The 14,253-nt window shown below is 45.2% G+C and overlaps 1 protein-coding gene across 6 annotated transcripts in view; it reads left to right on the plus strand.

Annotated features, from left to right (window-relative positions):
* The window catches only part of CAB39L (calcium binding protein 39 like), a 46,404-nt gene extending 34,654 nt beyond the window's left edge, over nt 1-11,750 (plus strand). For all 6 annotated transcript variants that reach the window (XM_068674450.1, XM_068674457.1, XM_068674479.1 and 3 more), the window contains 4 exons: nt 1,056-1,115; nt 2,591-2,656; nt 3,324-3,467; nt 9,850-11,750. In XM_068674450.1, the coding sequence (XP_068530551.1) occupies nt 1,056-1,115; nt 2,591-2,656; nt 3,324-3,467; nt 9,850-10,029 (450 nt within the window). In that variant the 3' untranslated portion in view covers nt 10,030-11,750. The remainder of the gene's footprint in view (nt 1-1,055; nt 1,116-2,590; nt 2,657-3,323; nt 3,468-9,849) is intronic.
* Nucleotides 11,751-14,253: the final 2,503 nt, after the last annotated feature.

The raw sequence follows: 14,253 nt of genomic DNA on the forward strand, positions 1-14,253 counted from the left end.
GGATTATATTCCGTTTGTGCCCCCTATTGAGAAATGTTGTACTTGCCTCATAAGTGCCCTGCATCAAAGCTTGTGAGCCACTTTGTTGTGCTCAGCCTTTTAAACTGGTATCATTGCAATCCTGCTAAATAAAGGGATGTATTGAAGCATAATGTACCCTGCTTTCCTCTTATAATTGATGGTAAAAATAAATTAAAGGATTAGTATGTAAAGAATTCATTTTATTTGTGATGCTGTAGGGGATGTGGCGGTGCATCTATTTCAACAAGGCTGTTTAGGTTTCTGACGGTGGTTAAGGAAACCAAGGAAAAGATGATGAAAAAGATACCAGAAAGGGATTCACTGAAAAAATAGCAACTTGAATGGACCTCATCAGGCATTTATCGTCATCAGTGTTATGTTTTAAAGGAGGAAGAAAAGATACAAATTAAACGTAAATGCCTCAAACCGGCCACTTCAGTTACAGCTATTCATGCAGTAAAGAGACTTGATTTCATCTGGAGCTGAACATTTGCATCTCTGCTGCTGAGCACCAGCAGCATTCCCATTGTGAGAGACAGGGTGCTCCGATTTGAAAGGTTAGCCACCTTTTGGGACGGGATGCCTGCTGTGCAACTTCAGCTGTCTAAAAGGTCTCTGCTGCTGCTTGTGTTGGGAAGCCCACCTTAGGCAGAAAAACAGAAGGAATGCATCCCGTCTACCTGAGACCTCCCATTTTGGGGATGGGATGGACGTGGAGGGAACCTGGAGTGGTTGAATTTGAGATTGCCTTTTTACATTCAGTGGAGATGAGCAATAACAATCGATAAAACTTCATAATTTTCCAGTTATGGGTCAGAATGGAAATCCTTTTTGGTTGTGGGATCTAAGCTGATCTCTTCACAAAGGGTTGTTTTGCTTTCCTCCTTTCCCTCACCCCAGTTTATTGTAAGTACTGTACACAGTGACCACAAAAAGAAAGAAAGTGCTAAAAAAAATACTAAAACATATTAGAGAATAAAGGGACAATTGAATGGGCGAACGCTCTAAGGGAACCTTTCTCTGCTCTTTTCCAGGACCTGTTAACAAGACACAAGTTGCTGGTAGCAGAATTTCTGGAACAAAACTACGATACAGTAAGTACAAATGACAGAAGAACTTTATAAAATCTTGTCATGCTTAGCTAGAAGAAGCGTGCTTTCACTAGTGGAGGATTTCATGCTCCACATAAAACAGTCACACAGGATTGCAAAACTAAGCATTGCTTTTACTAAATGTGGTGTTTGAAATACAGATATCAGCACTGCTCACATCCACAGGGGACAGGTGCCAAGTTTTCAGGAGAACTCAAAGCTTAAGAACAAGTTTTATTCATATCCATACTGTATCTCCTCATAGGTGAATGGAGCCACAAACAGTATTTAGGTAGATCATGGGGAAAAGTGTTTACATTTCTAAACAGTTTTGTGGTATTCCAGCATTGGTAGGGCCATAGCAGTGCAACTTGCAATGCTCTGGGACAGAGGAGAAAAAGTTTTAGCGTTACTGAAAATTACATGCACCTAAGTGGGAGACAGAGATGCCACTATTCTCCTTACCATCCTAAATCAATTAGTCCCTTGGTTTGTTGCCATTTTTCACTTTGACTTTTTGACTCCGTTTTGAATCAAATATCAGTCAAAAAAATTCCACTGGAATCAACTGAAATTGGTCTGATAGGGATAATGGAACGAGGCTAGAGGTTATGTTCTTGTGTTACCTCAGGTATTCTTTATTTCATTGCCAAAGTAAAAGGGCCGATGACTATTTCTTTCATTCTAGAGTTACCAAGAAGGTTAAATAAAGATCAGGCTGATTATTGCTGAGTCACACATGCAGCTTAACCGGGGCAAATTTAGTGTTTCTGCTCATCTTTCCTCTGTTAGTACTGCAGGACTGCAGTGGAACAGGCTCCCTTCTACGCTTACTGAAGGTTTAAAATTTGAAGAATAAATAGTGGGCATTAGGATTTTCTTTTTTGATGATTCTAGGACAGTGGTGGGTTTTTTTTGCTTGTTTGGTCGATGAACATCTTCTTGACCTCCAAATTTCTTTTACCACCTGCAAAAAGCCAACATGCTCCTGGTGATCCTCATTCTGCAAAGCACTTTTTTGAGTGAGGGTGTTGAAGGCAGGGGGCAGCTCACAAAGAGCTTTTGGCACATGCCAGTATGGGATGCACTGTCACCAGTTCGGGCTGCTGCATTAAATTGCAAGTAAAAGTAAAACACAGCCATGCGTCCCAGCAGCAGATTTACTCTCTTGTAAAAGAAGGCTGTACAGGCACTGGCTGACTTCTGTGCGAGCTGGCTCATGCTACCTTCTGTTACATCCAGTCCATATGTGGTATCGCTCCGTGTAGCATTTGGCAGATGAGTATTACTGGGCATCAATTCACTACGTGCTAGCAAGCAGAGAAAAAAGGCCACAAGAGCTTGGCCTGCCATTGCGGTGAGGTGTGAGAGGGTGGCACTGCTGCTGCTTCTGCTGCTCCTCTGGGGTGGAAGGACAAGAAGGAAACGGGGAGAAGGATGGGCATGAATTGAATGCATTTGTTTTCTTTTTACTCTAGATCTTTGAGGATTATGAAAAACTCATCAATTCTGAGAATTACGTAACAAAGAGACAGTCTTTGAAGGTAAAGCAACATTTTTCAGCACTTCCCTTGAAAATTTGTAATTCGTGTGATGAAGAATATCTAAATGCATGTATGTAATCACGTAATTTCTAACAAAAAAGAAATGAATGTCTGGGGAAGCTTTTCATACAACGCACAAGTGCTTGCTGTGAATTTTATTTCCTGGATCTCTATGGAAGCATTGGACTGTTCCTATGCAACAAGCACCATCATTTTTCCTCTGACCTCAAATTTGTACTTCAATTCAGAACATAAGTTAAAATGGACTTGAGAGTAACATCATGGCCCCTGTTTGTTCATTGCTTCTGGCCACCACAGCACCACATCTGACATGGAATGCAGATGGGACCAAATAGATGTGTTAACATAAGGTCTGAGAGAAATTAAAGGTGTCTTTGTGGGACAGTTGCACTACATTTGCTTCTGTCCCAGCTGGCTCACACCAGCTCCTATTACATTCAGTCCATATGTGGTAACCTTTTCTGTAATGTTTGGAAAATGGGCATCAAGTAACTTACTACGTGAGCACAAGTCTAGTTATTTTTTTTTAATGTAGTGACATCAGAATCTCTTAAGACAAACATTAACATATGCTGTTACTTTCTTTGCCTTCAATAATCAAGTGATAACCTTTTTGTTTGTTTGTTTTTTGTAATTTTACCTATAGCTTCTGGGTGAACTGATTCTGGACCGACACAACTTTGCCATCATGACAAAATACATCAGCAAACCAGAGAATCTGAAGCTGATGATGAACTTGCTGCGAGATAAAAGCCCCAACATTCAATTTGAAGCATTCCACGTGTTCAAGGTGAGCTAGCGGGAGCCGTACAGATGGCAGACTTTGTTTTCTGCTCAGAAAAGTATCTTTCAAAGAGGGCACGAGAAATCCCTCAAAAATAAGGCTAAAGGGTAGGGTTTACAGTTGTCTCAGTTGTTTGAGAACATCCTTATTGAAAACCTCTCTATCACACAGCCTCTGTCTGTTTTGTCTCACTTTCAGGTGAGATCTAATGCAGCATCATTTCAGTTTGGGCTGAGGGTAGTCCCTCACAAAGGGGTGAGGTGGATGGTAAAATACCAAAATACACAGTTCCTAGATATAATCTAGGGTCCTTTCCTCAGCTCTTAGGTATTTTACTGTGTGATTCTGGGTAAGTATATTAAAACAAACAAACAAAAACAACCAACTAACCAAAAAAACCCCACCACAAAACAACAACAGTGTCTTACAACTCTACATTAAGACCAAAAGTAGGCAGTGCTAGCACTGTGCATCAATGTGAACACAATTTGCTTTTAAAGGTATTGAAAAGATTTGATAGATCTGAGCTTGAAATAAGTTTAATCCTTCCTTCCTTTGCACTGATCATTAGCACAGTCTTAAACAATTACAAGACCCATCTAGCGTCCTCTTTTTCACTGATTAATGTTAACAGGTGAATAGTTCACTGTTTCCTCTCTGCTCTCAATCAGAGGGTGAATTGAATTGTTGCTGTGGAAGGTTACCTTTAGTTTGGGGTTACTGTATTCATTTCAAACTGTGGAAATAGAGCTGCTAATAATTTTCAGAAGAGGGGAGTCTGTGAGGACAGTCTTCCCCAAGATGGTTAGGGAAGATACCAGATCACAGATCACCCTCCACAAATTCAGGTTGAGTTCTGTAGTTCTGCCATCTCTCATTTAGCAAGAAGCTTTCAGGTCTTTGGCATGGAGGTTTAGAGGATGTACAGCTTCTCCAAAACGCTTTTCATTTACCAAAAAAAAAAGAAAAAAAAGAGTCTCAAGGAGGATTAAGATAAAAAAAAAAAATCCCTCTCTGAAATAAGCAGCTTGGTAAGCTGTTCCCTTGCTCACTTCCTCCGTCATCAGCTGAACCACTGTGAGCAACTTCTCCTCCTCTTCCTCCTTATCAGGAGGTCTGTAGCTCCAAGATAAGAGAGCAGTCAGAACACTTGCAGCCTTTGAGATGCCTGTGGAGGGAAGGGATCAGAGGCTTGGGGTCTGCTTGCCACTCTGTGAACAAATGCCAGCTTTCTGTGTATGAAACAGATGAATTGCTGGTCCTTACTAATGATAGGCATGGCCTGGGCCTTGGGAACAGCTGATTTTACTTACTGTAAGAAGCATTTGAAAGGATTTTGAGTAATTTGTAAGGATTCCATTGTGCAACTGTGTTGATGTTGCTCCTTCCCATTCCTTCTTTTCCTTTACCACCAGGCCATGTCCCATTTCCCATTAGAGTGTAGGTTTTGTAGGCTCAGCCTTGCTCAACCACAACTGCTGCCACATGGATGTGATGCTGAGGCCTTCAGGTGCCCAGCAAAATAAACAGTGCATGATGATAAAGCTGTGTCTCTTGAGTCCAAAGCACCAAACTCTGTCCTCAGATGCCATCCTCCATGGGATGTTGATGTTTTTTTCAGTAGTACCCACCAGCAGCATTTAAGTGGTGCCTTACTCTGTCTCATATCCATAAAGTTCATTGTGTGGGAACTGCAAGCTTGGAGCAGCAGCTGATCAGCTGGAAATTGCTTCTTTATCCCTAGCAGCAGCACACCAGAGCAACTCTAGAAGCTCAGCAAAGCTCCTCTGTTAGGTCCTCAATGAGGGCAATATCTAGATCTGGAAGCATTCAGCTTCTCCCAGGTGAGCAGGGGAGGTATAGGATATATTATAGGAAATGCTGTTGTGAACCAGCTTGGTAGAGAAGGCCAGAGAAGGGTGTTTTCCTCTGACTTCACTTTTTACTCTAACTTCTGGAGAATTAATAAAGGAAATCCTTAGATATTCAAGAGAAGAGGGCAAAACATTTCTCCTTTCTTGTGCCCTGCTCTGCAGTGTGTCCCTGCCTACTCTTTCTGGGTTACTGTCCCTGAACCCGATTCTCTTGTCAGCTGTAATAATTCTGTGCTAATGTAACTGGGAGAGGAATCTGGTCCTCAGCTTTTAATCTCATAAATTTTAAACTGTGCCTGCATTTTTAAAATGAGCTCGCAAAACACCTCTGGTTGAAAAAAACCCTGGTTGAAATTACAGCAGACTAACCACAGTCACTTGAAATCAAAGGCCTGCTGAGAAGCAGATACTCGCTGCTCTGTCTGAGCTGCCAAAAGATTGGGGTTTAAATTACCTGAGTGAGATGTTTCACCAGTTAGACACATCTGAAATGAAAAAGTGCTTGTTTTGTAAGCCTTCAGGTTTCAGCTTTCCTCATGCCCCAGCCAACCCCCAGAAAGGCATATAACTCTTGGGTCTGGAGGCAATTTCTTATTATTCAGGACCCAAAACTGTAAGGCAGAGACTAAAATGATGAGCACCTCATGTACACAAATATTTTGCAGGAGTGTTTGATGGCTGACAACACCCTTTGAGCTCTGAGAACATTTGCTCATCCAGGATGCTTTCCATGGGAAATCGAGGCCAACCAGAGTGCCTTCTTGCAGTACCTGCTTCCATTTTCCTCCCAGGAGATGCTTGATCTTCCTCCTGGCTTCCTCCTCCCGTTCCTTTTGCCTGAGCAAGGTGGAGTTTCTGCCTTGCAGCATCATCCTAAGGGCACTTTGTAAAGCTGGGTGTCCCACACAGTGTATGCATGAGGATTAGCCAATATTTAATCACTAGGAAAAGCAAATACACACCCCACCTCTTCCCTTCTCCCCCAGAGATGTTCCAGTGGGGACCCAGAGCTGTGGGCTTTGACAGTCACCAGTCTCCTCTGCCCTGATTTCTCAGCCTTGAGCATCCACACTTCGAGGACCAGGTGTTAGGAATGTAATCCTCCCATGGTGGATTTGTGACAGTTTTTAGTGGAGCCTGCTGTGAGCTTGCCTGAAGGCGAGAGCACAGCTTTACACGAACGCAGTGCAGGTCATCCTTTGACCTAATGCATTTACAAATAAAAGCTAATAACGAGCCCTCTTGGCTTTCACGTAAACAAATTAGCTTATTTTGAGGAAAAACACCCCGGAGTGGTGTATCAGGATTATGTAACTTTCTTGTTCTTAAGCAGACATTTAGCAAGATATATTTTACTGTTTAAAACTAAAAATAGACTGGGTACACTGTGTTTTGTGACCTTAGCTTAATTTTTCCGTTCTCTTCCCTGCACATTGCAGAGCAACCTCTCGCTCTGCAAATGGTCTCAGATAATTTGGCCGTACTGACAGCTTCCTCTTGATAGGAGGCTGAACCCAAGTGTGTGTGGATGTGTCTGTCCTCTCCGCCTATTCAGCTGGAGAGTTTGTAGGGCTAGAAATGCAAAGCATGACAGTACAAGCAACGTGAACCGTGAGGCACTTCTGTCTGCAGTTTCCTGCCACGGTAAGGTTGTGCTTGACCCCAAATGAAGTCTTAAAATACTCAGGGTATCCAAGCCCTGTTCTGCCGGAGTCCCAGAGGATGGTGGTTGCTGGTCGTTAATTGTAAGGAAACAAGGTCAGATTCTCTAATCAAGCGATTTTGGTATTTGTTTGGGGAGAAAAAAACAACACAATGTATGACTTTTAATGCAGAAGAGAGCAAGAGGCAACTTTGGGCAACTTTTTCTGAGTTGATTTTCATTCCAGGCCTTTTAAAAATATTCACAAAACGGAACTGTGCTGAAATGGCTATTTTTAGAGTAGGAATTTTAATACGAGTGCTCTCTTTATTTTGGGTCTCTCTCTCTCATATATCAGAATTAAGTGTACTCTAGGACACACAATCTTTTATAGTAAAACCATGGGTGAAACGGACTTTCTGTGAAGTGTTTTAGCTGAAGTTAAAATTCATTTCAGTAAAAATGTTCCAGCTAGCATTAGCAATGATTTCTATTTACAGAGAGCTGCAAAAGAGACTTGTGAATACGGGGCGCTCTTTTTTAACCACAAAATGTTCTGGTGGTCCTAATCCTGGCCTTTTGTGGATCTGATTAGTTGATACTTGCAGAACTTACTTTGTTTGCTTAGCTGAAGCATTGAATAACATTTCAGGAATTTTCTGGGCCTTTAACGTTCTCTCTTTTTACGAGTCCCTTTTGACACTGAGCAAGACTGGCAGTCAAGATGATCTTTGTTTGGATGTTCAGTCTGACAGTTTTGCAAGGGGATGATAATAATCTATAAATAATCGAGCTGGAAGATAAACAGGATGTGATGTCTTCTATTAAACTAGAGCCTTTAATTATTTACTACAGTAATACCAGTTGCAGAACCAGCACGAAATGCTGGCATTTACTAGGTTTATCGCTAAAACCTTTGTTATGTTTGCTGACCAGATGGGTTTTTACGAGAAGAATTATGCAGATTTGTTGATTTTTGAGAGTCAACCTTTAGTTATCTTTGTAACGAGGCCTAATGCTTGCTGAAGGAAGATGTCCTTCACCTTCCTTCAGGATCAGGCCTTCTGTAATACATCCCAAAAGGTCACAGAGGAGGAACTGAACTCCAGAATGAAAACCTTGCAGCAAACCTTGCACTCATACCCACGAGACTTCAAGATCCATATTCCCTAGATAAGGCACAGAGTGGAAAGCTGTCAAGTACATTCAGATTTACATTCCCAAGCCCTTTATTTCTTTTATTTCTCAGACTGAGGGGAGACAACAGAGCGGTAGCAGAACATCGAAGTTATTTGCAAGGGAAGGGGTATTGCTTTCACATGTAGCAGGCAGTGATAGAACAATTAGCTACTGACAGTCCATCAGGTGTAGTGAGAGCTGGGAATTGGACACCCCACGGGCTGGCAAATGTGTCCCTGGCAAGGTGTTAGGTTTTGAAGGCTTGTAGCACCATGTAGGAAAGCTGTTATCATAGGGTGGCTGCTCTGAAGGGATTCTTGAAGAGCTTGGTCTATGGGTGCTATTGTTGTGAATTTTTAGGGTGGCATGTAGGCATAAATACATATATATATGTAAATATATATATATTTAAGATAATAGCCTAAGGTAATCAAAGAAAGGTGATACGGAGGCCTGTGCAGGGGGCGTGAATAACTGGGGATGTTCCACCATCACAGGGACTGTGGCCTGGCCACACAGAGCACGGCGTGTGCGTGTTCCCCCTCACGTAACACCGTGATTACATGATGTATCCCAGCTTTTCACGTGGCCAAAATCGCAGGGAGGAGAAACCTGCAGAGGAGCCCCAGGTCTGGAGCCAGCAGCCCCGGGGCTGGGCCGAGCGCTCGGCCGGACAAAATGCCATTCAGCGCTGTCAGCAGATGTTTGTTTTTACTCTGGTTTGAACAGGCTCGGAGGGAAACTGGCCGCTTTCCAGTCCTGTCCATCCTTAATTTCTTCTCGTCGGGTAGAGAATAACTCGAGTTATTTATGTCGTTGCACAAGCGCTCAGGCGCTGTTTTGTTTGACCGGCCATGGCAACCTCGGCCCAAGCCAGATGTGGGAACTCCTCCTGTGGTGGCCAGGGGGTGCAATGCATGTGTTCCCTCTGCCTCGTGTCCTCACAGCCCCACTCTCTGTGGTGTCCTGAGCTCCCTGGGCAGAGCCCATCACCGCTGGCCTGGAGTTTCCTGCGTAAGGCAGAGAAAATGTTAAAGAAACAGCGTGTGGGGTTGTGTTCCCAGTTGGAAGGCCGGGGCTGGAGGTTTTAGGTTTTACAAGAGGAAAAACCAAGGCACAACTAGGCTTAGCCTTTAAAGTCACTGTGTGACAAGACCAGTAAGCCCACAGGGACTGGCGAGCATCTGAGCCTCGCATCACCTCCCTGCTCCGGAGCTGGATGCGCCCCGGCGCTGCTGCTGTAAATTTCCACGCTCCCGTGGATGGATTAGGCCGGGGGAAGCGAAGCCTCTGACGTGTCTCCCAAACCAAAACAAAGCTGGCAGGTCTAATTTTAGGCCTGGTTTAGTATGGAAATGATATCAGACCTGACACAAAGCCTTTCCGTTCTCCTGATAATTAATTTATGCGTAGTAAGTGCTGCGTGTGGGAGAGGCTGGGAATTGATAGCCCGCTCTCAACAGCTGCGTTTGCAATCAAATACTTGATCAACAAAGAAGCAAAAATAAGGGGAAACGATGCCACACGCAGGCACGGCTTTGCTCAGGTTGCTGTAGGACCAATGGGTTTGTAACTCCTCTCCCCGTGCCCTGGGACAAGAAAAAAACTTGTGGCAACATTGTGCGTGACTGATTGTTCCTCTCTTTCTTTCTCTTTTCTCTTTCTGCCGTGCCCGGTTTTGTTTGCATGTTAGGTTTTTGTGGCCAGTCCAAACAAAACACAGCCCATCGTGGAGATCCTGTTGAAAAACCAACCCAAGCTCATTGAGTTTCTGAGCAATTTCCAGAAAGAAAGGACGGATGACGAACAGTTCACTGATGAGAAGAACTACCTGATTAAGCAAATCCGAGACTTGAAAAAGCCAACAGCTTGAAGAACTCCACTCGTTTTCCACTGTAGGCATTAATCTCATCTGTTAAGTTCCTCCGTGTCCCTTAAACACCACGATAGTGCTTGAGAAGGCACAAGTGCCTGTTATTTGTTGTTTTTTTTTTTAATTTTGTCTTTGTTCGTAGATGTCAGGAATATAGGGGTTTTACATGGAAACTAAAAAAAAATAAATACAAAACCTAGAATAATATATTATTTTTAATCAAGACTATAATTATTTATGTCAGTTTAGAACCTGTTTGTAATAGAAGCTGGTTTGACAGATTTCTCTGTTTGTGCTCAAGGAGGACGAACCTATTTTGCTTAACTTTATCGGCAAACCTGAGCTGTTGGTGAGTGCACAAAGTAGGTCTGCTGAGGACTAATGCTCTTCCTTTGCACCTGTAGTTGTGACTTTGGTTTAGTGCTGCACACACACAAGACTGTGAAAGAGTACATTTGTCTCTGGAGTTAGCTGCAGTTAGAGATTCTGTTCTTTAGTCAAAACAGCAGGAGATTAAACGCAGTGAAGATCACATTTTCGCTTCATTTTTGTGTTCTTTCATCTTTAAGTTTTTATTTACCCTAGATCAGAGGTTTTCTATTCAGTCTGCGCTAGGGAAGTGGACGAAGACATCAGCCAGCTGAGCTGTTTCTGCCAGCCTCCCGTTTTCCAGCACACGATCTACCTGGTGCTAGGGCACAGGCTGTTCCCTTTGGTTCATGGCCAGACCAATGGACCGCGTAGTCACCAGTGGGAGGAAGGCAAGAGCATCCCCTGCCTCTGTCAGGGCCCGTGTGGCATTGCTAATAAAATGATCCTGCTCCTACAAAACCCAGCAAGAAGTCTGTCCCCAGTCTCAGTGCGTGGTGGCCAGAGCTGTGTGGTTGAACCCCACCAAGCGTTGAGCCCTGGCACTGCCGTGGGTCACGGGCTGGTCCTTCGCGCTTCCTGGTGCTGGGAGTGCTTTGGCCAAGATTTTTACATCTGGGTGTTGAAAGGAAGGCTCCCAATTGTAAATGGCCTTGGCCTGAACCACCCAAGTGGCTCCTGGAGCCATTCGGGGGCTGCAAGTGCTCTCAAAGTTGAGAGCATTTATCGGATACCTAAATCAGGTTTAGCATCCCTAGGCACCTCAGGCTGCTTCGTGGCTGGTGTTTTCTGTCCTTGTTCATTCAGGTGTGAATTCGGGTTCTGTGGTAGGTTTCAGAAGGGAAATCATTGCATTGCTCACGTTTTAAGTTTAATAAGCTCTGCGGTCCAAACAGTGTTTCCCAGGTGTGTTTGAACAGTTTTTTTGGGTGTCTTTTGTATTCTAGTGGGGGAAATGAAAATGTTACTCTGATGCTTTATTGGGAAGTGGAGTTTGAGAGCAGGGAGTGGAAATTTCTTGAGTTTTTCTTGACAGCCTAAGTTCTGAGTTTTCCTGTTTGTTGTGAGGCAGTTATCTAGCTAAAGCTATAGCTAACGCTTCAGGTAAAAAGGTGAAACTGAACTGTAAAAACAGAACAAGACTTTTTCCTTCGTAAAGCGGTTGTATATTGGGGTGACTGATACTGTAATTTATGCGCTTTAGAAAAGAAATGAAACTGAACAGATTGTAGAGTCACTTTTTTTGGTTTATTTTTTTCAGATGTCAGATATACACAAAAAATGTACATCTTAGTTGCCTGGAATTTAAAAAGAAAATATTTACAAGCTATTAAAGGCATGATTACTGATTACCCGTTATTTCTATTTGTTATTTTTTTTTCCTCTTGCCTTTCGGGATGGCGGCACTGCGTGGTGCTAAATTCCCTCTCTCCTTTGCCAAGCGATTTCAGCAGACGGAGAGAGACAGATGAGCACTTTCTTCAGAGCTCATCCATCCCCACTGCGAGCATCGCATCTGCAGCCCTTGCTGGCAGGGGGCCTGGCAGCCCAGGCTGCCGTCCAGCTTTGCCTGCCTGTGGTCTTCACCCCTGGTGCTATCAGAGGAATGCTCGCTGCTCGATAAGGGAGTATCTCCAGAGCAGCAGTCCTTGGAGCTAGCTGCTCCGATCCTCTGAGATCTGGAGCCCGAAGCCGAAGGGTGGGACCCGTCTCCAGGGCTGGATTAACGCAGAGGCACGTGGCCATTGCCTCAGCCTCTGGAGTTGCAGAGCATCAGGCTTCCAGCCTGCGCTTGGAAAAAGTGCCTGACAGTGTGTTTTTGGGGAATGCCTCTGTGTGACAGCGTGAGTGGGACCTGTGCAGAGGTGCCCATAGTGTCAGCCTTACCCAGGAGTAAGGGGCAAGGAGGGCTTGTGGAAAATGTGTGTGTGTTTGTACGTGCAGCTGAACGAGAGAGGAAAATGGGTGGGCTTGCAGTGAAGTGATGTGTCGGGCTCCGTGTGGCTTATCATAAAAAAAAAAGCTTCTTATCATAAAAAAAAGCAAATGTTGCCAACGCACCCTAGTTAATTGAGTCTTCCCCAAGCTCAGTTTGCGTAGCTCCTTCAAAGAAGAAAAAGAATTGGTGAAGCTGAAATGAGGCACCACAATAATATTTCACAGCTGGTGGGAACGCATCCCTAATTAAATGCAAATGAGGTCTTTTCTAATACAACTCCCAAGTAAAGATAGAAATTCCCATTTCCTTCAGCTCATTCAGCCAAGGCTCCTCTTCTGCCTTGGCAGCTGCTCCCACCAGGAACTCGATGATTTCTCTGAAATTAGCACCTGGGGGAGCTGCGTGGCTGCAGGACAATGTTCAGCAGTGTGAGGATGGGGACGATGAGGGCTGGCCAGGGAGAGAAAGATACTGGAGGAAGCGTGGGCTGCAGCCTCTCAAATAAACCCAGTCCCCACCCAGCATCCAGGGGGTGTTGGGTTTTACGAGTGAATCCCTGCCAACAGGCCCCGTACGCTCCTGCACGCGAAGCCTTCCTTGAGGCAGCAGGGTGCCAGGAATCTCTGAAACATCATTTTCTGTCCCAGGATTCGGGCAGCTTGGGCAGCAAAGAAAAATCTGATAGGGATGGGCAGTGGCTGAAGCCTGTTTTGTAGCTGTGACGGAACTGAACTGGCCAGTTGGTATCTGTGTCAGCCAGCCCTCCTGACACATGGTCCTGCGCCTCAGGCCTGCCTCCCACTGGCTCCTCTTTCCAGGAATGTGACGGGAGGAAAACCAAGGAAACCACCAAAACCCTTTCCTGTGGCACAAGTTGTGAGTGGCTTTGCAAAGCCGTGACAAAAATCACCTCTTCCATCTTCAAGATCACCCAGAGGGGGTTGCCCTGGCGCTAACACCCCCTGAGCCGTGTGCTGGGGCCAGGCACCCCCAGCAGGTTGAGGTTTTACAAGCAGAACCAGCACCTCACCACTAAGCTTACGCATAGGAGCAAATCCCTTTGGCTGCAGGCAGTATGACAGGAGCCAGTTTAATCAGCACCATCGCCCAGCTCCTTGTAGTTAAAGAAACAAAAAAACCCCAACTGGCCAGTGCAGCTCTCCTGGGGAAAGCCAGCAGGCTGCCGATGAATGGAGCGTTTCTTCTGAGGGCACACAGATGACAGGAACACATCCTGCGGGCCACGAAAGCGCCTTGCTCAACTCTTCCCAACAGAGGCCCTTTATTTCCAAATTGCTGGGTACCTCCGCTAACGCACAGCACTGCACTCCGTGGCGCAGCTGGCTTGACAAGGGCTTGGAAGGGATTTAAAAAATAAAAATAAAAAATGCCCTTGTCAAAGCCGAGCCCGTTGCATCTGCTCAGAGCCCTGTGCAAACACGCAGCTGGGGTGAGCGTTTCGGCAGGCGGCACGGCCCTGCCCGGGCAGGGAGCAAACAAAGCGTCAGGGAGGCGGTCAGATGCCCGCCGGCTCTGCCTCTGCGTGTGTAGGGCAAGCGGGAGCCTCCCTGCTTTAAAGCTGGGCGTGGGGAAAAATGATATTCGCACAGGGCCTCGCCTTGCGCCCCAAGGAGTGTCAAGGGCAGAGCTGCAATTAGCTCATGGGATGGAGCAGGTTCGTGGCGTGGGCTGGCCGCAGTGGCTCGTGCTGCCTGTCAAAGGGGACAGGAAGGAGACAGCAGGGACAGGACTGAAAGCCACGCTTCCCAGGGGATGTCAGGCAAGGGAGGGAGACATCCGTCTGTTTAACAGGCCCAGCTGTCTGGGTAGTGCCCCTTCCAGCCACACAGCCAGGAGCTTCTGCTGTTTTTTGCTTCCTCCTGATAAATCTGCCTTGCCCCACGCTTGGCTGTGGG

The sequence above is a fragment of the Anas acuta genome, chromosome 1 (genome assembly GCF_963932015.1).
Source record: "Anas acuta chromosome 1, bAnaAcu1.1, whole genome shotgun sequence".
Classification (NCBI taxonomy): domain Eukaryota; kingdom Metazoa; phylum Chordata; class Aves; order Anseriformes; family Anatidae; genus Anas; species Anas acuta.